The sequence below is a fragment of the Neofelis nebulosa genome, chromosome 5, assembly GCF_028018385.1.
Source record: "Neofelis nebulosa isolate mNeoNeb1 chromosome 5, mNeoNeb1.pri, whole genome shotgun sequence".
NCBI lineage: Eukaryota > Metazoa > Chordata > Mammalia > Carnivora > Felidae > Neofelis > Neofelis nebulosa.
The window spans coordinates 91,994,385-92,021,202 of NC_080786.1; the positions used below are offsets into that span (position 1 = coordinate 91,994,385).

Consider the following 26,818-nt stretch of genomic DNA (forward strand, 5'->3'; position numbering starts at 1 on the left):
CACATACTCAAATGCCTTTTTAAAAAAATTTTTTTAATGTTTATTTTATTTTTTGAGAGAGAGAGAGAGAGATAGAGAGAGAGAGAACATGAATGGGGGAGGGGCAGAGAGAGAGGGAGGGCACAGAATCTGAAAGAGTCTCCAGGCTTTGAGCTATCAGCCCAGAGCCTGACATGGGGCTCGAACTCACTAACCGCGAGATTATGACCTGAGCTGAAGTCGGATGCTCTACCCAGGCGCCCCTCAAATGCCTTTTTAAAGACATCATCATGCTTTTCACTTACAGTTGATATAGTTGCCAGTACAAGAGAAGCCTATGTCCATTTTACTGTTTATGTTTTCTTTTCCTGCAGAAATGCTGAGCCGATTGTCAGGATTAGCCAATGTTGTTTTGCATGAATTATCAGGAGATGACACTGATCAGAATATGAGGGCTTCCCTAGACCCTGTGAGTAGCTCTGTTCTAAATTAAACTGATGAGACATATATTCTATGTTCTTCTGAGGAAAAGGAAGATAGAAGGTTTTAAGCAGCCTCCATTGTACTAGGTGGAAGAGAGGATTAAGAAAAATATTGATACTTTATAAATGATCCTTCTCCTATAAGTTTGTAGCCTATAAGCCACGGTGATGGGAGTCAAGACCTGGATGAGATTGGAAAGATCTTTCTCATTGCCCCCTGAGCCTTGTTTAGTGCTAGCTAGATTGTTTTAACTTCTCCTCAGGTATATATCCTGTTCCCTAGGAAAGGTTTGAATAATTAGTGGCAGAACTAGGGCACCTTTCAGGTTTGAAGATATGTTTGCTATTGTAAATTTATCCACACTTCTCTTATAGTTTACATTGTATTTTCTGATGGTCACATAAGGAATCAAAAGAAGCCCTTTAGTTTTCTGAAAGACAAGCAGTATTGCCTAGTGGTTGAGAGAATTTTATTCAACTGCTCTCTTAAATTTAAATTTTGGGGTCTTCCACTTGCTAGTTTGTTATATTTGCTTCCCTTTATTTTTCTCTTTGGTAAAATTAGGATAATCTCATAAATGAGATAATGTTTGTGAAATGCTTCACATTTCTAAAATACTCAATATATTTTAATGGCTATGATGATAATTATTGTCTCCGAGTTGGAAAGATTTCTTAAGTACGGAGGTGAGTTGGGGAAAAGATAAAATGATGTTGCAATGAAGGAACTCTTTTCTGTCAATGCTAATGTCTTTTCCCTGGTGCATTGGCAACTTTTTGTCTAAATACTAGGCATTACCCCAAGAATCTGACATGGAATTTAACAATAGAACACAAGAGGATGTTCTGGAGCGCCTGGCTTATGCTGAGCAGTTGGTGGTGGAGTTAAAAGAAATCGTTAGACAGAAGGACATTCAACTGCAACAAAAGGATGAAGTTCTACAGGTACCATGGTTTTCCTCCTTTCCTGCCAAGCATTTGATAAAAGACAGACACAACATTCACTTACATTTTTCTTTTCACTTAAGTGATTAGAGAATGTGATTCTTATTTCCCTCATACTGTAAAATGATGCCTATTGAGAATAACTTTTTGTTATGTACTAGGTACGTGATGAATAAACATTTATATACTTACCATCTCATTGTTCTCTGACAGGAAGAAAGAAAAGCTGCTGATAATAAAATAAAAAAACTAAAACTTCATGCTAAGGCCAAATTAACTTCTTTGAATAAGCACATTGAAGAAATGAAGGCACAAGGAGGGACTGTCCTGCCTACAGAACCTCAGTCAGAGGAGCAACTTTCCAAGGTACGGTGACTGGATATAATACACATTTTCTGAGTGGAAAAGCCTCCCATTATAACAGATCTTCCCTAATCACAAAAATTTATGAAGTTACAACACTAAATGTTGTACTTTCTTATTGAGCTTGTAGTCTAGCTGGGCTCTGGGCCACACACAGATAGAATAAAAGGCCAACAGAAAATATAGAAATGAAATGTGACCTAGACCTTCAGAGAATTAAAAAAGGCTAACAGGAAAAATATACTGGAGTGAGGAATTTAGATGGGAGAGGCACATACTTTTTGGTGGAATTTCATCTTTGGTTAGAATATTAAACTACATAGTCTGTAAGGTTTCCACCAGCTATGAATTCTTTTAGTCAGTGACTTGACATAGAATATTCTTCGTCTTCATGTGGCCATATATTAGTGGATTAATATTTCATGCATTGTAACTGAATCAACTAGATTGCCTTGGGCTCCCTGTGAGGGGTGCTTTCTAGGTTTATGACTGTCACCTGTCACCAGCAAAACAATTTAAGATCAGGGTTAGAGGAATAAGGAAAGTGGTGCCTTTTAAGAAAGAGTATTGTCCCAAAACATTATTATTGCTTTTCTATATGGTTAAACCCCAGATATTCACATTCAACCAGCCATTTAGTGAACAAGAAACCTGAGTTTTTTGAAGAGTTTGGTATAGAATATAATGGAGGCCGGCATATAACATGTGCACATTGTAGTTGGCCTAGCCTTAACTCTGCCTAAGAGATCTATTTATTTTTATTTTCATTATCTTTTTCTTTTTTTTAAATGTTTATTTATTTTTGAGAGAGAGAGAGAGAGACAGAGTGCAATCAGCCAAGGGGCAGAGAGAGAGGGAGACACAGAATCTGAAGCAGGCTCCAGGCTCTGAGCTGTCAGCACAGAGCCTGATGCAGGGCTTGAACACACAGACCGTGAGTTCATGACCTGAGCTGAAGTCAGAACCTTAACCGACTGAGCCACCCAGGTGCCCCATTATTTTCCTTTTCTTAATTCCACCTTGTTCAATGTTTTTAGTTTGGGGAAATGAGGTTGTAATTGATTCTCTAGGCACAACTCTTGGGGTCACTGGTTAGCTTCCTAGTACCCTGGTTAGTCTTTTTTCTCTGGATCTAATGCTCAGAAGACATTACTTTTCCATAGCTTTATTTAACTTCTCAAAGCTTATTTTAGGAGCTTTTCTCATTCTTCTCAGATTACTTGTTCATCAAGATTCTTTTCTTCTTGGTTTTTCCTCTGATAATTGTTTCTTCTTGTAGTTGTGGTACCAGCCTGTCTCCCCACGTTGCTTTGTTTCTTCTAACTTTCCCTCTACTATGTTGTTAGATTTTTAAGTTATCCATTTTATACTCTGCTTTTTTTTTTTTTAAGGCCTGAGACCACAACTTCATTTCCTTCTTCTGTTAAATAAGAGGGTCGAATTCAAATGATTTCTAAGTTTCAGCAATTAGTTATAGCAGCTTTATACTATTGGATACCCATTTACAGAGCTAGACAGTCTCTGGAAAGTATAGTTGAAGAAATGACAGCAATCCTCAGATGCTTGACAAAGTATTACGTAGAAGAAAGTATAAAATTATCTTGCATAGTTCTAATAAGCAGACTTGGTTCATTTGAGGGTGGTGAATTCAGTAGGGGAGGGAGAGTCTGGTTCAATATAAGGAAGAGCTTTTCGGGGGAAAAAATAGACTTGAAAGATTTGGATTTCCCTTTACTGGGTCTTGTATGATGTTTTGCCCCTCACTTAACAGCACCTGTGTTTTCCTAAATTCTGTCCTCTGGTTTTTCAAGGCAGTGAGACTATGAATTTTCTATTAAGTTTTAGTCCTGTGTGGTGCTGACTGGTTTTGTCCTCAGACAAAAAAACCATAAAAATGGGAAACTCAGTGTCATTTCTTCCAAGTATTGACTCCCTTCCAGTGTCTTCCTGCTTTTGGTTGCCCTCTAGCATTTTCAAGTAGCTGTTTTCCTGTATTGTTCAGAGTTGATAGCTGTTATCTGATGGAGGATGAGTCTAGCAAGGAGCTACCTGGCCATACTAAAATGGGAAAACTCTAAGATTCCTTCCTGGTTGATAGGTCAGGTGTTATTTCTTGCTCCCATTTATGAAACTATAATCAAATAGTTATATAGGGCAAGTTAGAACAAAAGATCACATATGTATTAGTTGTAATTATTTTAAATAAATAACTTTATCTCCTGTATTTTCAGCATGATAAGAGTTCTACAGAGGAAGAGATGGAAGTAGAAAAGATAAAACATAAACTCCAGGAGAAGGAAGAACTAATTAGCTGTTTGCAAGCCCAACTTACCCAGGCACAGGCAGAGCAAACTACACAGGTAGGGGTGTTTAGTCACCTCATAATCATTAGGTTAATGAATCACTAAGGCCCAATGGATTATTATACCATAAATACATTTTTCTAGATACCCAACAGATGTTTACCTATGTATCTGTCAATTTTCTTTCTTCTTCCCTTTCCTTCCCTCACCAACTTCCCTTCCTTCCTGCCTAAGTCTAGTAATCGGTGTTTGCCATTTGTGGTTGATATTTGTGGATTCCTACTATGCTTTTTTAAAAATTTTTTTCAATATTTATTCACCCTTGACAGAGAGAGAGAGAGAGATAGAGCACGAGTGGGGGGAGGGGGAGAGAGAGGGGGAGACACAGAATCCGAAGCAGGCTCCAGGCTCTGAGCTGTAGCACAGAGCCCTACGCGGGACTTGAACTCACAGACTGCGAGATCATGACCTGAGCCGAAGTCTGATGCTCAACCAACTGAGCCACCCAGACGCCCCCTATTATGCTTTTTTAATATATGGTTTCACATATTTTTATTTCAGAAGAGTTTTCTTGAATTATATAGCTTGTAATATTTGGTATGTTTTCTTCTTTAAGAACTTCTATTATCTGTATGTTCCTTCTTTGATTATCTTTAGTATTTGTCACTCTTAGTTCCTTTTTCTTTCTTTCTTCACTGTAACTTTCTTTTTTTTTCTTACTTCACTTAAGGCATTCTGTTTTGTGTTTGTTTACTTTTGTGTTATTTCTTGTTTAGATTTCTTTTTCTGAAATTTCTAATTTTGATTTATGTTGTTCTTCTGTGTTTTATATAATTTTCTTTATTTTTTAACACCTTTTTAAATAGATGGCGGGTTTGGTTTTTTATTTTATTTTATTTTTAACATGTCTCAGTTCTGTTATTATGACCTTTAAGAATATTATTCTGCTCCTTAGTCTTTTTTTTAAATAATAACTTTGTATGAAATTTAACCTTGATCCTTTTATGTTCCTTATTTTTGTGTGCAGTTAATTTTTCTAAACTTTTGGAGAGAGGCTTCGTTCAGGAGAACTTTATTTACTTAAGAGACTTTTCTCTCTCTCTCTCTCTCTCTCTTTTGTGTGTGTGTGTGTGTGTGTGTGTGTGTGTCTGTCCAAAGATCTGGCAGCTGGATTCAATAGTAATATAATATAAACCACATGTATAATTTTAAAAATTTTGTAGTGGCTATATTACAAAAGATAAAGAACAGGAAGGAAAATTAATTTCAAAAATATTTTTCATTTAGTCCAATATATTCAAAATATACTTTTGAAATTAATATAATTATTTTTGTGTATTTTACTTTTTCTTTTTTTTCACTGTCTGAAATTTGGTGTGTATTTTTATATTATGTCTCAATTTGGGTTATTAAATTCTCATTAGAAATACTTCACCTCTGTGTAGATTTCATAAAATTTCCAATTGAAAAAGTAGATTCATTTTAAGTTGTTCCAGACATACTTAAACACTTTCCAATAACTGAACTGAGGGCTGAAACATCATTTTTTGTATGATCTGCATAGGTATCAACTGTGACTCATGTTGTCTGCATAAAGGATTCAGATAAACACATTGCAGTGTTACATGAGTATGTAGGAAAAAATCATTCAAACTGAGTGAATCCACTGACACTGACTACATGCTGTATTTATTGTAATACTAGGAATAGCATGCACACTTCTTACTTGTCTTACTTGTTTAACAATTCAAGAGTATATGACATGATGCAATCAAATGAAATATAGTTGAATTTAATGGGAAATAATTTGTACTTTAATTAAAATTAAATTTATAATTAAACTCCTCATTTGCATTAGGCATATTTCAGGCCTTCTGTAGTCACATGTGGCTAGTTGATAATGAATTATACAACATGTGTATAGACCTTTTTCTTCTGTTTCTGTTATCTCTATTCTGCGTAATTTTTATTTCACTCCTAGAAGTTTTTTCTTATTTCCGGTCTGTGTCTTGGAAGGCAGCCCTGAATCTTGGAAGGCAGCCCTGATGAGTCAGTTTTGACAATTCAGAGGGGCTAGGCTGATCTAGCCTTTTAGTCCTTTTTCCTGTGGATTCCTTGCATTTACCCAGTATTGGAGAATGGAAAAGCCCTGCCAATTTAAGCTGCTGTTCTTAGATTGGCCAACTGTGCTTTCCAGTAAGAACTTGTTGGCTATTTGGGGATTTTCCTGTTCTCAAGGCCATTACTGTTGCTCTGTTGCTGCCTTCTTCCTTTGTGTAGGCTCTTAATACCATGCAGGTCTTGTGCCTTTTGGTGGTTTGCTCTGCCTGCTTGTATTTTGGAGTTTGTGGGACTACCTTCCTAATTTCATTGTGAATATTATCTATGGGTTTTTGGTTTTACTGTTTAGTTGTGCTGTCTGTTTCAATGTGAGGATTCAGAGAAGTTGAAAAATTGCTGCTGTCGCTTCTATTTTCCTCTGACAAATAATTCTGATAATTACTTTTTAAAAACCACTATGCACATGTAGTTCACTTTTGTGTTAAGAGGAAATTAGAAGGATATTGGTAGGTATTGGGGCAAATGAGACGGCGAGGTCAAAGAATAAAGAGTGCTAATTCTTTTGTTTAAATAACTATTTTTTTCCTTCTGTGTCTTCCATTTGATAAGTGCTCAACAGAGGTGGAAGAATTTTTAATTATGAAGCAACAGCTCCAAGAGAAGGAAGAACTCATTAGCAGTCTGAAAGCCCAGCTCAGCCAGACACAGGCAGAACAAGCTGCTCAGGTAGGGGGGAAGGTACCTCATAATGGTTAGAATAAAGAATCATGAAAGTCTAATGGGTTATTCATGACAAGCCAATTCAGACACTTTTTTTTTTTTTTTTTTTAGTTTATTTCTTTTGAGAGAAAGAGTGCAAGCAGAGGTGTGGGGGTCCAGGGAGAGAGGGAGAGAGGGAAAGAGAAAGAATCTCAAGCAGGCTCTGTACTGTCAACACAGAGCCCAACATGGGGCTCAAACTGATGAACCATGAGATCATGATCTGAGCCAAAATCAAAAGTCAGACACCCGACCAACTGAGCCACCCAGGTGCCCCAATTCAAACACTTTTTAAAACCTTAGTATATAAAAGTATAGTAACTAGAATGTTACAGTAGAAATGAGAAGGGTATGGTAGTAGAAGAAAATAGAAGTGTTACTATAAAAGTGTTACAATAAAAGTGTTGATAAATTTGCCATAACCTAATTGATGGCTGTTTCTAAGTTCTACCGTCCTGTAATTCGGTTTTAATAGCACACAGAAATTCAGTCTTTTATGATTTGGCTTGTGTTGTTTGGAGGGGACTGGTAAGGTAAACAAAAAGAAATATAAATGATTAGGTCCCTTCTTTCCCTATAGTAAAATCTTACTGAGAAGTTAAATTATAATCAGAAGGTTTCTTAGTATATGATGAGAAAGTGGTATAGGTTACATGATTCAATGTTAAAAGGCACTAGTATTTGACATTCTTCATATTTATTTCTGCTACCAGGACCAGACTGTTTGGACTGGCATCCTCAACTCCTTCTCTCTGGCTGTTTTTCTAAATTTCCAGCTTGACCAACCAACCCTATATTTTTCCCTTGAGAATGCTTTTGACTCGTGAATTTGTTTTTTCCCTTGAAGTATCTTTGCATAATAGTTAATTTTTTCCATTGGGTGTTTAATTTTTTGATAAATTATTGTATTAACGGTGTTTTCTGTCCATGGATGGTCTGCTGCTATGTATACAGTTAATATTGTATATCCCGAAATCCTTACTTTTACAAAACTATTAGCTTTTATTGTGTCCGTTTTGGGCAGAAGCACTATATATAATGTAGCATAGAGAAATACAAAATATGTATTTTACTGAGTGGCATAAAACATGGAAAGCCAAGAGTATAAATATATTATTAACAGATCCATCCTAATGCAAACCATTCAGAATGAGTGAATAGCAAGCGTCAACACAAATGATAAGTATTTTGAGAGATGAAAGAGGTTACCATGAGTGTGATATCCAAGGAAGGTACATGGAAAAATTAGGCAAAACTGTGATGGATAGATATTAATCTCGACAAGATGGGGGAAAGTATTCCATTTGTGAGGAATGGTCTGAGCAAAGTCACAGAGATTAAAAAGGAATATGGTACATTTATAGGAAAGGATACATAGATGCATTTGGTAATGAAGGACTCCAATGCCTATACACTTGCAACACAGGATTCCAGATTCATAGTAATGTCAGAATTAAGATAAAAAAATTACAAAGATTTTTTTCCTACCCAGAAGGAGAGCTGAGATAATTCAAGATGTCATAAATTGAAAAAATTAGCAGTGGTTGAAGGACCAATACAGACTGGGCAAGCTAAGATGAGGTCAGCATACTCAACTACAGATCTTAAGGAAATGAATAAGTAGGCATTCATATGCAGACAACACATGTGCACGTGCGCGCGCGCGCACACACACACACACACACACACACACACACACACACACTACAGATCTTAAAGAAATGAGTAAGTAGGCATTCGTATGCAGACACACATGTGCACGTGCACACACACATAACTGCAGAACAGAACAAAACAAAAACACTGATGTTAAACAGCTCACAGTCTATTTATTTCCATTTTATTCTGTTAAGAGCCATTTACAAATAAGGGTGATCTAGAAGCCTGCAAGTAATGACACCTGAAAATAGTGGCGTCAGGAAGAGGTGGTAAGAGTTTAGAAATATACCAAGGTCTTTGGTAAAAGCAGTTCTTTGAAGATAAGACAAGTTGATATTCCTGATGAACATGGATGCAAAAATTCTCAATAAAATACTAGCAAACTGAATCCAACCAATACATTTAAAAAATCATTCACCATGATCAAATGGGATTTATTCCAGTCGTAGAGAATTTTGAATAAAAGATCCATTAGTTTGAAGTTTGACTTAATAGGGCATGAGATTTTTCACTGAAAGTTTTTGAGCCTGAGTGTGATATTGATGTGCCTAGGACTTAACAGAAACCTAATTTCACTTTGTAGGTTTAATATTCTAATCTTTGCAGAACTTTTAAAAACTATACTTCTTGTATATTTAAACATTTTAGTAGCCATGCAAATATAATTGTTAATCACAATTTGTATTTAGGCTGATTTCTGATTTTGATAAGAGGATTTCTCTTACATTGGAAGTTATTGTCAGGCCTGTCTCTCTTTCAGCATTCTCATCCTTGACATTAAAAATTTAATTCAAAAACTCTATTGTCTATCAGTTCTCAGTGTCTATCTTTGGAGAATAGTGTGTGAGTTTTGTTTGTGCTATATTCGGGGAGTGTAACGTGTATAGTTTCTCTGGTGTGTGTCTTTAGTTGAGTTCCATGCAGCAGGTGGTCCGAGAGAAAGATGCCCGCTTTGAAACACAAGTTCGTCTTCATGAAGATGAGCTTCTTCAGTTAGTAACCCAGGCAGATGTGGAAACAGAGATGCAACAGGTGTGTTGCTAAAACTTAGTAGAATGACTGTCATTTGGTTAACTTTTAATTAAATTTTCTACCTTTGCATACTGCTCTCTACTTGGTCTTAGTGTGCTCCTTAATTGGCTTCTTTTTGGTGATCTTGTCTTCTGTCGCATATTAATTATTTATTTTTTCTTGTCCTTACCTTGCCTTTTATGCCTCTAACCAGGTTGTTGGTACTCAAAAGCTAAATTTAATTGGCAAATGTATGTGGTAGTCAGAAATTGGTTTCTCTTCAGTTTGCCAATTGTAGCTGCATTAAAGACCTGATCCAAAGCTTCAAATCAATGAAGCCAGTTTTAAACTATCAAAAAATTATAAAGATGTAAAGGAGTGATTTTGAAGTCATAAAGTCTCTTATTAAATCAATTATTCTAAAAAAAATCATTGGGTATATTTTGGAAATTGGCTTCATTGTTTTTAAGTTTATCATCTACTAACTTGAAGGTATTTGTTTTTATTTAGTGTGTAGTGCAGTCTGGTAACTAAAAGTGCTCCAGTGGTATTTCATGGTTGATGCATTTAATTGTTTTTGAGTGAAAACTTCTTCCACGTTCTAAGTAATCCTTCAGAATACACCACTAAATAAAGTTTCAGAATATAGCACTCTTTGAAGTAGTATATTAATATATACATGTATCATTGATTTATTTATCCAACAAATGTGTATCGAGTGCATGTCCTGTGCATGAAGCTAGAAGAGAAATGGTTCTTGCCTGCAGAGAATGTTCTCTTTGGTGAGTGAGATATACATGTACTTATGTTACATAGGAGTAGGACATTGACTATATAATTTTAGAAGTGGATGTTTTATTTTCTCTAATTATTAAAAAGCCTCCCTAATTCAGGGGCTTGCTTGTGTCTCAGTTTGGTTGTTGTCAGTGTACTGGAGAAGGCAATTTCGGAGATTCTTTTTTGTGCTGGAGGGGGAGCATGGCATGCTGGTGTCCCACTCTTTAATCTGTCATCTCAACATCCAAAAAACAGAAGTACACAAATCTACATAATATTTCGAAAGGTAAGCGGATAATGGTGCTCATTGGTTTAGCACATTGTATCTAAAACATTTCCTTCTCAGAAATTAAGGGTGCTGCAGAGGAAGCTTGAAGAGCATGAGGAAGCCTTATTGGGCCGTGCTCAGGTGGTGGACTTGCTACAACAGGAGCTGACTACTGCCGAAGAGAAAAACCAGGTACTGCCTCGTGATCTTTACTGCCTGTCTTAGGAGTGGAGTATTCATTTCCACTTTAGTTTCCCAGGCAGCACATATAACATCATAAGCCTTCTTTTTAAAGTTTATTTATTTATAATTTTTTTTAATGGTTATTTATTTTTGAGAAAGAGAGAAAATGGGGGAGGGCAAAGAGAGATAGAGACACAGAATCCAAAGCAGACTCCAGGCTCAGAACTGTCAGCACAGAGCCCAACGCAGGACTTGATCTCATAGACTGCAAGATCATGACCTGAGCCAAAGTAAGACACTCAACTGGCTAAGCCACCACCCGAGCGCCTCTCGTTTATTTTTGAGAGAGAGAGAGAGAGCGAGAGAGCATGTACACATGGAGGAGTGGAGGAGGGGCAGAGAGAAAGGGAGAGAGAGAGAATCCCAAGCAGGCTTTGTGCTGTCAATGGGGAGCCCAGCTTGGGGCTCTATGTCATGAATCGTGACAGCATGATCTGAGCCAAAATCAAGAGTCAGACGCTTAACCAACTGAGCCACCCAGGCATTCCATAACATCGTAAGCCTTCTGAGAATAGGTGCCATTTATTCATTCTTTCAACAAATACCCTGTGCTTACATGGTGGTGATAAAACGATGAGCTTACCTTTTGTATCTTTTATTCTTGCTTTTTCCTTTGTGCTTTTAGGTCTTATGCAATTTTAGGTTTGGTCCTGGGTCTCTAGCCCCATGCTTCACCTATGCTTATTGAATTCACTATGCTTATTGAAATGAAAGAATGAATTTATAGCTCATGAAGCCTAATTTCTCTAGAATGTCATACTGTCTTCTAGTGAGTTTCCTTTCTGTTAGTTTGCTCCTTTGGTATCTCGAATGGTTCTTGTGCCTGATTTTTACTATCCCTTGTTTGTTTTTGTTGATTTTCTGTTGGCTTGAAATAATCCCACCATGCAGTATTCCCTGAATCTAAAGTGATCAAAGATGTTCTAAAATCTTAAGCTCAAGTATCCCATCCCAGGCTGTAACCCATCCTGTCATTCCCTTTCTCAGGCTGTCTTGACCTTTATTCTCATTGAGATCCTTTGGTCCTTTCACTTTGTTCCTCTGGTATGTTAGTTCTTTCTTGGCCTCTCTCCTTTCCCCATCTGCTGTTGACCCATGTTTGACCATTTGGAATACTCTTTTATCAGACCTTAGGTTCCCTATGTCCTTGTCTTATCACATTCAGGTAGCCAAATCCTAATGTAGAATCAGTGCTATAGTTCAGAGTCTCTGCTTATTCATCTGGGTGCTGTGTGCTGCTGGAGAAAGTCAATCATCTTCTTTCTTCTTAATTTTCAACTCTTCTTGAGAAGGACGTCTTGCATAGAAACATCCCAGATCTCCCATCCTAATAAAACCTATATCCTGATCCCGAGGCTCCTCTCACTGTCTTCAGGCAGTTAGGTTCAAATCTCAGTTGTGCCTCTTACTAGATAGTTACTATACAAATAGTTACAACTATGTGACTTTCGGCAAATTTCCCTTTTTCTCTGCTCCTGTTAATACCTAAGTATCTCTCTTATGGCCTCTATCACTTTTGAATTATAATTATCTGGTTAAATGTGACTCCCACTGGGCAGGAACGACATTCATTCATTCATTCGTTATTCAATATTTGTTGAGTACCAGGTACTCATTGTGACATGCACTATGCTTGGTGCTAGAGAACAGTGATGATAAAACAAAGTCCCTTCACTTATTGAACTTATTTCGTAACGGGAGAGACAGAAAATAAAAGATGACGCACAAATAAGTATGTATGAATAGAAACTGTTAAAAGTATCAAGGAGCAAATACAGGGTCTTATGCAATTTTAGGTTTGGTCCTGGGTCTCTAGCCCCATGCTTCACCTAGAACTATGCTTATTGAAATGAAAGAATGAATTTATAGCTCATGAAGCTTTGTCTTTTTTTCTTAGATTCTCTCTCAGCAGTTACAGCAGATGGAAGCTGAGCATAATACTTTAAGGAACACTGTGGAAACAGAAAGACAGGAGTCCAAGATTCTAATGGAAAAGATGCAACTTGAGGTGACAGAGAGAAAATTATCTTTCCGTAACCTGCAGGAAGAAATGCATCATCTTCTGGAGCAGCTTGAGCAAGCAGGTCAAGCCCAGGCTGAACTACAGTCCCGGTACAATGCTTTAGAGCAGAAGCACAAAGCAGAAATGGAAGAGAAGATCTCTCACATTTTGAGTCTTCAGAAGACTGAGCAGGAGCTACATTCTGCCTGTAATGCTCTAAAGGAGGAAAATTCAAAGCTTCTCCAAGATAAGAGTGAACAGGCAGTTCATTCAGCCCAGGCTATTCAACAACTGGAAGGTCAGTATTTGGTTGCTTTTCAAGTCTACTTGGTTAGCACCTGAGTGTCTCCTACTTCAGAATTTCAGGGATATGTTAATGACATCATTTGCTCAAAGCAATTGAATCATTAGCAGAATTACGAAAGACCTCTCTTCTGAACTCTTTGTCATTTTTCCTATCTCTGGCTGAAGTTATAATCTGGCTTAATATTATAATTATCATTACAGAAATAAAAACTATTGATAATGATGTGTCATGTATTAAAAAGAATGCTATGTGAAACATGACTGTGATCTGAAAGTTTCAGTAACTGAAATGAGTAGGATTTGTTTTTTGTTTTCTTCAAATTTTTCTTTAAATTTTAGTTAACATACAGTGCAATATTGGTTTCAAGAGAATTCAGTGATTCATCACTTACATACAATATCCAGTGCTCATCATAAGTGCCCTCCTTATACCTATCACCCATCTAGTCCGTCTCCCATCCACCTCCCTCTGATAACCCTCAGTTTGTTCTCTGTCTTTAAAGAGTCTCTTTTAGTTTGTTTCCCTCTCTCCATGCCACCCCCCATATGTTCATCTGTTTTGTTTCTTAAATTCCACATATGTGTGAAATCAGATGGTATTTGTCTTTCTCTGACTGACTTATTTCACTAGCATAATACATTCTAGTTCCATCCACATTGTTGCAAATGGCAAGATTTTGTTCTTTTTGATGGCTGAATAATATTCCATTGTGTATATATGCCACATCTTCTTTATCCATTCATCAGTCGATGGACATTTGGGCTCTTTCCATAGTTTGGCTGTTGTTGATAATGTTGCTATAAACACTGGGGTGCATGAATCCCTTCGAATATGATTTTTGTATCCTTTGGGTAAATACCTAGTAGTGCAACTGCTCGATCATAGGGTAGTTCTATTTTTAACTCTTTGAGGAACCTCCATACTATTTTCCAGAGTGGCTGCACCAGTTTGCATTCCCACCAACAGTGTAAGAGGATTCCCCTTTCTCCACATCCTCATTGACACCTGTTGTTTCTTGTGTTGTTATTTTTACCCAATAAATGAGTAGGATTTGAATTAATTTTTGGGAAACTCAGGCTAGATCTAGGTACATAGGTAGGGAAACTGAATGGTGTGGAATCATCCTTACTTCTAAAGATGGATCTGAATGCTTTTCTTAAAGGTAAAAAGTTCTTTTTAAGGAAAATCTTTATCCTTTAAGAAGGTCTAATGAAAACTTACTTTTTAGAAAAGTTTTATTATTAAAGTAATACATGCTTCTAATTTAATTTGAAGAGATTGGCATACATTTGAAGGAAAGATTTTAGAAAAACTTAAGCTGAAGATCTGTATTGAGGAGTTGAACATTAACCAGAAAGCCTTGAGAGGCATTACATGGGAACAGTGTGTTACATGAGCACACTGTCCTCTTAACTGGACCATATTTATGTGCAGAGTTGTGCCATATTATCTTGGTGGGATTCATAATGATTCAGTGTAGAGTGAAGAAAATAAAATTTAAAAATACTAAAGGCATTTGCAAGGGGTTAAGGAAAAATGACTTTGTAAAAAATTCTAATCCTGTTTTATTTTACCTTTTAAGGAAGTGGTTTATGGAGATGCCTTTTGGTCCTTCAGAGCATGTGAACAGTTAAAACATGACATTGGCATAATTTTAATTAAGATAACTGGAGTAAGGGGTGCCTGGGTGGCTCAGTCGGTTGAGTGACTGACTTCGGCTCAGGTCATGATCTCATGGTCTGTGACTTTGAGCCCCGTGTTGGGCTCTGTGCTGACAGCTCTGAGCCTGGAGCCTGCTTTGGATTCTCTGTCTCCCTCTATCTCTGCCCCTCCCCCACTCATGCTCCGTCTGTCTCAGAAGTAAATAAACATTAAAAAAAAAAATATTTAAAAAAAGATAACTGGAGTAAGCAGCATGTGGTATATCTCTAGAAGATAACAATTTACCAAGTTTCAGACTTGCATCAGAAATCATTTTTATTTACTTATTTTCCTTTCCTTAGAGCAAGTCAAATTGCTAAGCAGACCAACCTTGCAACAACATGAAGCAGCGTCTCAGACTCCTCTCCCAGATGTTTATACTGAGGATACACAGGTAATTAAAGGTTTACTTCTTACGAATATGATCTGTCTTTGCTATATCTATACTTGAGTGCTCTAATGAGAATTTATTCCAGAAAGTAGTATAAACTTTCTGTCTCTTCTGCCTGATAAGATGCTTTTTTAAAAAAAATTATTTATTTATTTTGAGAGAGACAGAGAGGGTGTGAGCAGGGGAAGAGCAGAGAGAAAGGGAGAATCCCAAGCAAGCTCCACACTGTCAGTGCAGAGGCCGATATGGGGCTCAAACTCAAGAAATTGTGAGATCATGACCTGAGCTGAAACCAAGAGTCAGACACTTAACCAACTGAGCCACCCAGACGCCCTGATAAAATGCTTTTTTGGAGGTGATTCCATTTGAAAGGAATCATGAAAGCCATTAATTTATGTCTGAACAGTGATTAATGAGGAAATAATAGGTAATAAGTACCATGATCTCAGGAGCCTTTCTGATTCTAAGGTCTTAGAATTCTGATTTGGAAATAAATCATTATTTTTGATTTTATAATCCCTTTTATCAGCTGAGAAGTCAATTTTGTTTTTGGTAGACTGAGATTTGATCAGCTTTAATGTACACAATTTCATCTAACCAGATGTTTAAGTCTATTATAGAAATCATAATGCTCTCATTAAGTAACAGTAGAAACTTTAATTGCCAATTAGCTGTTGATTGGCCCATATATTCTCTTTTCCTTCTGTAAAAATCTCTGTGAGAAGCTAGATTGTAATCATCATAAGGCTGTTATGGAGCATGATTATCAGAACAAGGATAGTTAGTTTGATGCTCTTAATTGGCTAGTGTCAAGCTGGGATAACTGGATTCATTCATCTCCTTTATAAGCTATACCCTTCCAAACTGACAAACATATTGACCAGCAAGAGTTCCATGGTCCCTGGGCAGTACTGTACACTGATAAAAATTTTTGTTTCCTGGCTTCTAGCATCTAGCTTTCCAATCTCTTCTGTTCTCAAAATCACAACTTTTCCCTCTAATGTTTAAAGACATTTTTCAATAATTTCAAAAAATTTAAAGAATATGATAGTGAATACCTCTATATCCACTATCTGGGTTCTATCAACATTTTACTAAAAAACAAGCAAAACAAAACAAAACAAAACATCTTACTGTATTTGCTTTATAAAACATCTATCCATTTATCCATCCACTACTTCATCTTAATTTTTTATGTATTTCACAGGAAGTTGTAGATACATTTTTCTCTAAATATTCCAACATGCATATCATTGACTAGATTTTAATATTTATTTATAGTTTTTTTTCTTTTGAAGTAAGATTTAGAAACATGAAATGTATAAATATTAAATGTACCATTCATTGAGTTTTGTCAAATGCATACACTACTGTTACCCCAAATCCCTATCAAGATATATCACTATCTGCCCACGAAGTATTCTCATACCTTTTTGAAGCCAATCACATCCTAACCTTCTAGAGATGACCAATGTTCTGTTTTTTCACCACAGATTAATTTTGCCTATTTTCCAGAGTCATGTAAATATATGTGCTCTTTTGTGTAAAGTTTCTTACACTCAGCCTGTTTTGAGATTCATCCATATTGCTGCATATATCATACTGTACTTTTTATATTGCTGAGAAGTACTTAATTTTGTGAATATATTGCATTTTCCTTTTGCATGACTGTGCTGTAATTTCCTGTTGATGATTTCCTGGGCTTTGGCCATTATGAATTAAGCTGCTATAAACATTCTTGTACAGGTATTTGTGAGGACATACGTTTTCATTTATCTTCAGTAAATACTAGTTGAGGAATTGCTGGGCCATAGCGTATGTATTTAGCTTTATAAGAAACTGCCGAATCATTTCCCAAAGTGGTTGTATTATTTTACATTGCCATCTAAAATATATGAGAGTTCTAGTTGTTCCACATCTTTTCCAAGATTTGATATTGTCAATTTAAAAAATGTTAGCCATTTTAATGGGTGCTTGGTTTTAATTTGCATTTCCTTGATGAAAAATGATATTGAACATTTTTTCTTGAGATTCCTGGCTTTATATATCTTATTTTGATCAAGTGTCTTTTCAAGTTATTCCCCCATTTAAAAATTGAAGTTCTTTGTCTTTTTATTATCAAGTAGTAGGGATTCTTTATATATCCTGAATGCCAATTTATTTTCAAATCTGTTTCGTGACTATTTTCTCCCACACAGTGGCTTGCCTCCTACTCATATTCTTCATGTCTTTTAACTAGTAGACATTTTATAATTTTGATGAAACCTGTTATTTATCAATTTTTTTTTATTGTTATAATTTTCTGTGCCCTAACTATGAAACCTTTGCTTAATGCCAAGTCATGAAGTTTTTGTCTTGTTTTCTTCCACAAGCTTTACGGTTTTAGCCTTCCCAGTTAAGTCTCTGAACCTCAGAATTTTTGTGTGTAGTGTAAGGTAAGGGTCAAGGCTTATTTTTTTCCCCCATATAGATGTCCAGTTGTTTCAGCACTATTTCTTGAAAAGACTTTACTTTCCTCATTGGATTTCTTTGGTATATTTGTTGAAAATCAAATGATTACTAGGTCCATTTCTGAACTTAGTATTCTGTTGTCTTGATCTATTTGTCAGTCCTTAGGCCAGTAACACACTGTCTTTACTACTGTAGAGTGTAGTTAGTCTTGAAGTCAAGTAGTACAAGTCTTTTGATTTTGTTCTTCTATTCAAGATCGCTTTATTACAGGTACATATCCACAGAAAGTATATAGTCTGTGTTCTCAAATTGTATTAAAAAAAAAAAAAAACGAAAGAAAGCTGGGTGGGATTTTGAGTTGGCACTGTGTTGAATCTATAGATCAATTTAGGGAGAATTGACATCTTAACACTACTGAACTTATCAATCCATGAGCAAATGTAGTATATTTTCCCACTTATTTTTATCTTCTTTAATTTCCTTCATGATGTTTTATAGTTTTCATTGGAGGGGCTGTGCACATTTAAAAGTTTATTCCAAAGTAGTTAATGCCTGTTGATGCTATTGTAGATGGAATTATTCTAATTTCAGTTTCCAGCTGTTTGCTGCTAATATGTAAATGTACAATTGAATTTTGCTTAGTAACTTTATATTATCTGAACTTGACAAATATTCATTTTATTAGTTCTAGTCTCTTTTTATAGATTCCTTGGATTTTCTAAGTAAACTGTCATGTCATCTCCAAATAAAGATGACTTTTACTTCTTTCTAATCTTTATGTTTTTCTTTTTTTTATGCAATAGCTAGGACCTTCATTTTCATTACACTATTTCATAAAGTGGTGAGATTCTTGCATTGTTCCTGATCTTATGGGAAAATGTTCCATATTTTACCATTAGCTATGCTTACCATTAACTTTAGGTTTTCAATAAATGTCCTTTACTGGATTGAGGACATTCCCCTCTATTTCTAGTTTTCTGAGAATTGGCATTGAATTTTGTCAAATGCTTTTTCTGCATTTTTCTAAATGCACATATGGATTTTCTTTTATATTCTGTTAATGTGGTACAGTATTTTAATATTAAACCAGCCTTGTGTTGTTGGGATAAATCCCACTTGGTCATGAAGTATTATCCCTTTAATACATTACTGAATTTGATTTGCTACTATTTTGTGAAGGATTTGGTATCCATATTCATGAAGGATATCAGTCTATAATTTTCTCTTTGTTTTATAATATCTTTGTCAGATTTTGATATTAAGATTGTGCTGGCCTCATAAGACAAGCTTGAAAGTGTTCCTTTTTATTTTCTGAGAGTTTAAGATTGGTATTAAATGTCTGAAAGAATTCAACAGTGAGACCGTCTGAATCTAAAATTGTAAAAGAAAGAAAGAAATTGAATTTCTTTTACAGGTATAATGCTAATAAGATTTTTTTCATCTTATGTCAGTTTGGGTTTTTTTGTTATTGTTGTTGAGATTTTGCCCATTTCATTGAAGATGTCTAGTTTTTGTCATATTGTTGGTTATAATATTCCCTCTTTATCCTTTTAATGCCCATAGCTTTTTAGTGGCACTCACCCTCACCCCAGTCCCTATTGTTTTTTAAAAACTGAGATATAATTGATACATCATTGTATAAGTTTGAGGTGTACAAAGTATTGATTTGATTCATTTATATTTTACAGTATGATTACCTTAGCCTTAGCTAACACCTCCATCATGTCACATAATTAACACTTCTGTTTTGTGGTGAGAATATTGAAGATCTAGTCTCTCAGCAACTTTCAAGTATGTGATACAGTATCATTAATTGTGTATCACAGTGCTGTAAATTAGCTCTCCAGGACAGAATTTGTTCATCTTCTCACTGCAAGTGTGTATCCTTTGATCAAAATTCCCTCAATTTATGCTTTGTTTTCCTGAGCAGTGTTACTAGCAATTATTCCACTTCTTATTTTTTTAAAATCTTTTCAAAGAACTAGCTTTGGCTTTGTTGATTTTCTCTGTTACTGGTCTGTTTTCACTTTCATTGATTGTTGCTTTCTGGTATTTCTTTCTACTTAATTGGTTTTACTTTGTTGTTCTTTTGCTAACCTCTCAAGGTAGAACTTTATATCAAAGGTTTAAGTTTTTTTCCCTCATATAAGCATTTTTCATTTAAAGTTACACAATTCTCTCAAAGTCCATAGTTTGATATATTTTTTATTGTTCATTTTTTATTGTTCATTTTCCTTGCGATTTCTTCTTTGTGGATTATTTAGAAGTGTGTTGTTTAATATCTAGAAATTTGGTTTTATTTCTAGATATTTTATTATTATTGATTTGTAATTGGATTTCATTGTGATCAGATAATATGCTGTATATGATTTAAAATCCTTTGACATTTTTTAGAGACTTGTTTTATGATACAGCCTGTGGTCTTTCTTGGTGATCATACCTTGTGCACTTGTAAAGGATGTATATTCTGTAGTTATTGGATTCTGGAATTGTCTATTTTTCCTTTTAATTGTCATTTTTTGCTTCTTCGTAATTTGAATTTCTGTTATTAATTACCTTTACATTTATGATTTTATGTCTTCTGAGGAAATGTTCCTTATTTCATTTATAAAATGTTACTGTATCTCTAGTAACATTTCCTTACTTGAAGTTCTTTTTTTATCTGATATTAATGAAAGAACTCTAGTCTTCTGATGTTTAGTGTTTGTATAGTACATTCTTTTCTATCCTTTTACTTTCAAGTTACTCTTTCTTTAAAGTGAATGTCTTACCTACCCTATGACCCAGCAGTAGCACTGCTAGGAATTTACCCAAGGGATACAGGAGTACTGATGCATAGGGGCACTTGTACCCCAATGTTTATAGCAGCACTCTCAACAATAGCCAAATTATGGAAAGAGCCTAAATGTCCGTCAACTGATGCATGGATAAAGAAATTGTGGTTTATATACACAATGGAGTACTACGTGGCAATGAGAAAGAATGAAATATGGCCCTTTGTAGCAGCATGGATGGAACTGGAGAGTGTTATGCTAAGTGAAATAAGCCATACAGAGAAAGACAGATATCATATGTTTTCACTCTTATGTGGATCCTGAGAAACTTAACAGAAACCCATGGGGGAGGGGAAGTAAAAAAAAAAAAAAAAAAAAAAAAAGAGGTTAGAGTGGGAGAGAGCCAAAGCATAAGAGACTCTTAAAAACTGATGAGAACAAACTGAGGGTTGATGGGGGGTGGGTGATGGGTATTGAGGAGGGCACCTTTTGGGATGAGTACTGGGTGTTGTATGGAAACCAATTTGACAATAAATTTCAAAAAAAAAAAGTGAATGTCTTAAAAGCAGCATAAAGTTTGGTTATGCTCTTTTATTTCTTCTCATAATCTCTACTTTAGAGTGTTTAGTGTTCATTTAATGTAATTATTGATACGATTGGATTTAGCTGTACCGTTTTTTCTTATTTGGGATTTGATAATTCATTTTTTCTTCTTTCATTGATTTCCCTCTCACACTCTGGCAGGTGTGTTTGCCCCAAAGTCTGTTTCCTTGTTTTTCAAGATCTCATTCTGAGGCTTTTCTGTCAGTGTTTTACTTGCTCCTTGTAATGCAAACCGGGAACTTCCCTTAGAATAAGTCATAGAATCCTTAAACTCATCTCTTGCCATTTCTTTAAACATTAAGTGAAGATTTGGGGCTGAGTAGGCTGTAAAGACTATCAAGGCTTAAAAATCCTACACTTTTACGAAGAATTGTATAGAAAATCCCCTTGGCGAAGAAAAACCTGTATAAAACGACAGACAACTAAAGATGTGTCCTAATGAGATATTTGCCTCACTAGGAAAACGAAACCAATATGGATGCATAAATGAAGCACAAGATAATTTTTATTATCCTTGGAAAAAACAAAAACAGTTATGGCTGTTCTTCTTTTTAAAGATTATATATTAACTTTTGTCCCTGTTCTTCTTCATGTTTAGTCTCCTACAAGAGAGTGATCTGGTTATCAAGTGGCATTAAGCAAACTTTGTAATGTTACTTATGGACCTGAAAATGTTTTTTGTTGTGCAATAGACTTGAGATTTCTGTCTTTGTAATCCAGTGCCTATTCTTAAATTTGAAAGCCAATGAACTAGAAGTTTGTGTGAAAATTTTTCTATCTTCTGATAAAAAGCATTACTTTAAAGATGAGCTAGGCAAATACGTAGATGCCATATTTAAAGTATTTTCATGGCTGGAGAACTTTTAGAAGACAAAAATGCCAGAGGCTATCTGGGCATTATGTGAGGGTTTTTCACTGAGAATCATTGATTTGTTGTCTTTCTACATTTTAGGTAGTCACTGAGGAGAATATTGCCTTTTTGCAGAAGAAAGTGATAGAACTAGAGAATGAAAAGAGAGCTTTGCTCCTTAGTTCTATAGAGCTGGAGGAGCTGAAAGCTGAGAATGGTACGTATAAATGAAAACCATAATTCTCTGTCTTCTCAACCCACATGCTTCTACTTTTATCACTATACATGTATAACATGTAGATTTTCTGATTTGATGACAATGATCTTAGCACAGCTGGTGGTTATTAAAGATAGGACTAATACACAATGAACAATTAGAGCATCATACCCGTGTTTATGTAAGTATAACATTTTACATTATGGGATGTAAATGCTGTAGGATATCAGTATTTTGGAGTGGTCAAGGGATCTTTTCAGGAGCATGGCTTGAATAGGACCTTAATAAGAGGATGAATTTTTAAAGAGGCAAAATGATGAGAGAAAGGGTATTCCCGGTAATACATTTTGGGGATGAAGTAACAGAGATCAGTGTAAAATAAAGGTCCAAAAGTAGAAAACATTTTGAGTTTTGCTCATGCTATATACTACTTACAACCCTATCCCTTTCCTTTAGTCAGGCTAATTCTTACTCATCTTTCAGACCTCAACTAGGGTACTTTACCAAGTAAAGTTTGTACCATTTCTTTTTATTTTTTTAATGTTTATTTACTTTTGAGAAAGAGAGAGAGAGAGAGACAGAGCCCGAGTGGGGGAGGGGCAGAGAGAGAGAGGGAGACACAGAATCTGAAGCAGGCTCCAGGCTCTGAGCTGTCAACAAGGGGCTTGAACTCACGAACTGTGTAATCATAACCTGAGCTGAAGTTGGATGCTTAACCAACTGAGCCACCCAGGTGCCCCAAGTTTGTACCTTTCTTAAACTCTAGAGACAGTATTTCCACCTTAACCATTTTTCAGTTCTACTTAGCTGGGGATTATATATCTGTATTAGACTATTCCCACCATTGCTAATATATAAAGAACACCACAAATTCAGCTCATTAATCAACCCACTTAAAGCACTTCTTTGAGACTTTATCCATGATGCTTATTTTGCAGTTTTGCAAACAGTGCCTATCGCTGTCATGTAGCTCATTATAGTTTAGAGGTGTTACACAAGTTCCATTCTCTTTGCTTTTTCCTGCAAGGATCACTGCCCTTAAGGTTTTCTGCATTAGTTTTTGTGTTTGGTTTTAGGTTACCTTTGCTTTATGTGTCATATTCTATTCAACTCCCCTTTTGCACTTCCATTTCTACCACTGTACCTCTTCCTCAAATAATCTTGTGAGATGTCTGAACACATTATATACTGTCTCAAATTCATTTGTTTCATGAATTGTCATTCATTCATTTAGCAGATTTCTGTGGTACCTATTCTATGTGCCAAGCAGTAATCTAGTTGCTGTGATAACTTGCCTAACACATTACAGGGGAAGATAGGCCATGAACAGATATATAAATAAGAAAATTTCAGAACATGATAAGTATTAGGATAAAAATAAAATAGATAACTGCAAGTATGCCTGGGGGGAGAGGAAAGCAACATTAGAGTCATTAGGGTAGGCCTCTCTGAGAACTTGAAACCTGAATGAAGAAAAGGGGACAGCCATGCAAAAAGGCCAAGAAAGAAGCATTCCAAGCAGAGAAAAAAGCAGTGCAAATACCATGAAATCTGAATAAACTTGATATGTTTGCAGACAGAAATAAAGCCAGTATTTTGGGAGGAGAGTGAGCAAAAAAAGGCCAGTGCAGAAGAAAAGGTTGTAGAATAGGTGGGGTCAACTCATGAGAGCCCATGTAGGTCATGTTAAGACATTTAGATGTAGTATAAAATGCTTTTTTTACCTTTAACATATCTGTCTTAGCTTCTCAGAAAGAGTATAAACTTCTTGGGGGCATGTTAATACTCAGTGTTTTTATCCTCCAAGGTACTACTACCCTTTTTAGATATATGTATCAAAATAGAACATGGGGTAGAACTTAGAAGATTGGATTATGATCCCAGCTCTCTGTGAACTAGCTGTAGGTCATGTCATTTCAATGTTTCTTTATATGGTCATTGAGGAGATTAGATAGCTGTGTTCTAGTGCTAAAATTTGTTGTCTTTATAAACATATGTGAAAGAACATTGAAGACCTTTAAGTGCTATATGAATGTAAGATGTATATTATGAACACAGTAGGATTATGGATAAATCAAGGCAAATTTATTACCCTAGAAGTCCCAAATTGTGCCACAGAAATAGCTGCTACTCTTAACATGCTCTGGCATCCTTCTCCTCTAAAGCCCTCCACTATTTATATACTTCATTCAGATTAACTATCATCACCTAGAACCATTCTGTCTTTTTCCCCACCATTCTGTCTTATATCACGTCTTCTCTTGCCATTTCTTTTTGATAAAATAAGCCTTTTATCTTCCCAAAACTATTTTGTTTATTTCTTTCCTCTTGGATTATATCATGCATCTCAAATAGCCTCACACACAATCATGTCTCTGTTTTCTCAAACACTCTACATAAATCATCTAAGGATATTTATTTTGTGACTTTCAGAAAAACTGTCTTCTCAGATTACTCTCCTGGAGGCTCAGAATAGAAGTGGAGAGGCAGATAGAGAAGTCAGTGAGGTAAGTGATATGTTCTTAAAATAACCAGAATGTGAACTAGATCAAGAGAAGTTAGCTTCAAACCTAAACATTTCAGCAACTTTCTAATGTTGACAGAGAAAGTTATAATGGTTATTATTTCCCATTTGGTCTCATTTATATCAAAATATTGGATTTTTTTTTTTTATTTGTCCTGAACCAGAATACAAGTATAGTAGCCATTTGTTTGGGATTTGATAATTCATTTCTCATACTGGGTTATTATTTATCTCAACTTCTTTGCCCATCTCGGAAAAGTTTCTCAGTGAGGAGATTAGATAAAATCTCTAGTTCCCCTCCACTAAATTGGCATAGTTTCATTTAGGATTATACTAAAAAGAGTATTTTTGAAGAATGGTGCTTTTTATAACCTGAAATTACTTATAAGAATGTGTGATTCCTAAATATTCTGTTGTTTTAAGAAGTCAGTGATAGAGTCATAAGTGGCCTTGAAGAATAATGTAACTTCTTAATAGAAGTGTCTGCTTAATTATATTAGAGTTCTTCAGAGAAACAAAATAGGGAGTGTGTATATATGTAGAGAGAGAGATTTATTTTAAGGGAATTAGTTCATGCAATTGTGGGAGCTAGCAAATCCAAAATCTAGAGGGTAGGCCAGCAGGCTAGAGACCGAGGGAAGAGTTACAGTTCGAGTCTAAAGGCAGTCTGGTGGCAGAATTCCCTCTGTTTGGAGGTTGTCAGTCTTTTTTTTTTTTTTTTTTTTTTTTTGGTTAAGGCCTCAACTGATTAGATGAGGCCCACTTACGTTATGGAGGGTAATCAAAGCCTACTGATTTAAATGTTTATTTCACCTAAAAAATACCTTCACAGACACATGTAGAATAATTCTAGAATAATGTTTGACCACGTATCTGGGTACTATGCTTTAGCAAAGTTGACAATAAAATTAACCATTATACTTATATTTAGTATTTTTTTATGGGACTGCTGATGTGCTGTTCACAAACTTGGCAAAAGGAAACTAAAATTTGAAAGTTATAGCATTATATGGATACTGGCAGAGTAAAAATGAGTCGTGTTTGGCCAAGCAGGTGCTTAATGTTTTAAGATGCTTAGCAGTAGTATCTAGTGAAAACAAGATAACTTAGATCAAAAAAGAGGAACAGGTAAGAAAGATGGTAATTTCTTAAGAAAAAGAAAAACAGGGGCTCCTGGGTGGCACAGTCAGTTAAGCGTCTGACTTCAGCTCAGGTCATGATCTCACGGTCCGTGAGTTCGTGCCCCATGTTGGGCTCTGTGCTGACACCTCGGAGCCTGGAGCCTGCTTTGGATTCTGTGACTCCCTCTCTCTCTGCCCCTCCCTGCTCATGCTCTCTCTCTCTCTCTCTCTGTCTCAAAAATAAATAAAAACATTAAAAAAAAAAGAAAAAGAAAAACAATACCAGAAGGGAGAACACAAAAACAGAGAACAAGGGAAAAGAAAGGGGAAAAAAAAACACACACACACACACACAAAGAAATTGCAAAAGGAAGGGTGCCTAAGATAATCCTTTGGGGTAAGAGAAAGTGAGTAGAAAAGGTGCATAGAAAGTATAAGCTCAGCTGAAAGGGAAAGGCTAGTATTAGCAGAAAAAGTAATGAGAGTGGCTGGAAAAAACAAAGTTCTCTGGTATAACATTGGGTATATATCTTAGGGATAACATTGATTTTTCACCTGAGTCAAAAAGTTGATTGAACTTAGTAGATCTCATGGAGAGCAGCAGAGGGTGTGACCAAGGGAAGGAAGAGAGTGAGTGAACTGGCATGATGGAGAAGAGGAAACAAATATACTTAGGGCGAGAGAGAGAACAAAAAAGGAATTATATTGAGGTCTTCTGGCAGAAAGTGATGTCTTGACTATATCAGGTCTTTAGTGTATATAGGGATGGATAAATAAGCATGTGACCTGAAGAAATTATAAAAGGAGCTTTTTCCATGTGCTTAAATACTCTGTCCAGTGTTAATCTCCAGAAATTTGATTATGAATAATGCAGACAGCAGAGAATTTTAAATGATTAAAAATAATGCTTATGAAAAATTATAACCTTTCTTGAAATAATAATTTTAAAGTGATGAATATTTTTTCTTATTCAATGGCTGAGAATGTTACCAACATAGTAGCTAATATTCATTGGATACTTACTGTG

General features: G+C 35.6%; 1 protein-coding gene across 7 annotated transcripts in view; it reads left to right on the forward strand.

Annotated features, from left to right (window-relative positions):
• GOLGB1 (golgin B1) overlaps positions 1–26,818 on the forward strand; it is a 77,784-nt gene that overhangs the window by 9,864 nt on the left and 41,102 nt on the right. For 6 of the 7 annotated variants that reach the window (XM_058731235.1, XM_058731238.1, XM_058731240.1 and 3 more), the window contains exons 2-12: positions 354–448; positions 1,254–1,406; positions 1,620–1,772; positions 4,001–4,129; positions 6,743–6,859; positions 9,461–9,583; positions 10,686–10,799; positions 12,748–13,150; positions 15,163–15,254; positions 22,032–22,146; positions 24,580–24,653. In XM_058731235.1, coding sequence (XP_058587218.1) covers positions 356–448; positions 1,254–1,406; positions 1,620–1,772; positions 4,001–4,129; positions 6,743–6,859; positions 9,461–9,583; positions 10,686–10,799; positions 12,748–13,150; positions 15,163–15,254; positions 22,032–22,146; positions 24,580–24,653 — 1,566 coding nt within the window. In that variant the 5' untranslated portion in view covers positions 354–355. The remainder of the gene's footprint in view (positions 1–353; positions 449–1,253; positions 1,407–1,619; positions 1,773–4,000; positions 4,130–6,742; positions 6,860–9,460; positions 9,584–10,685; positions 10,800–12,747; positions 13,151–15,162; positions 15,255–22,031; positions 22,147–24,579; positions 24,654–26,818) is intronic. The other variant, XM_058731237.1, reaches the window with a different exon arrangement.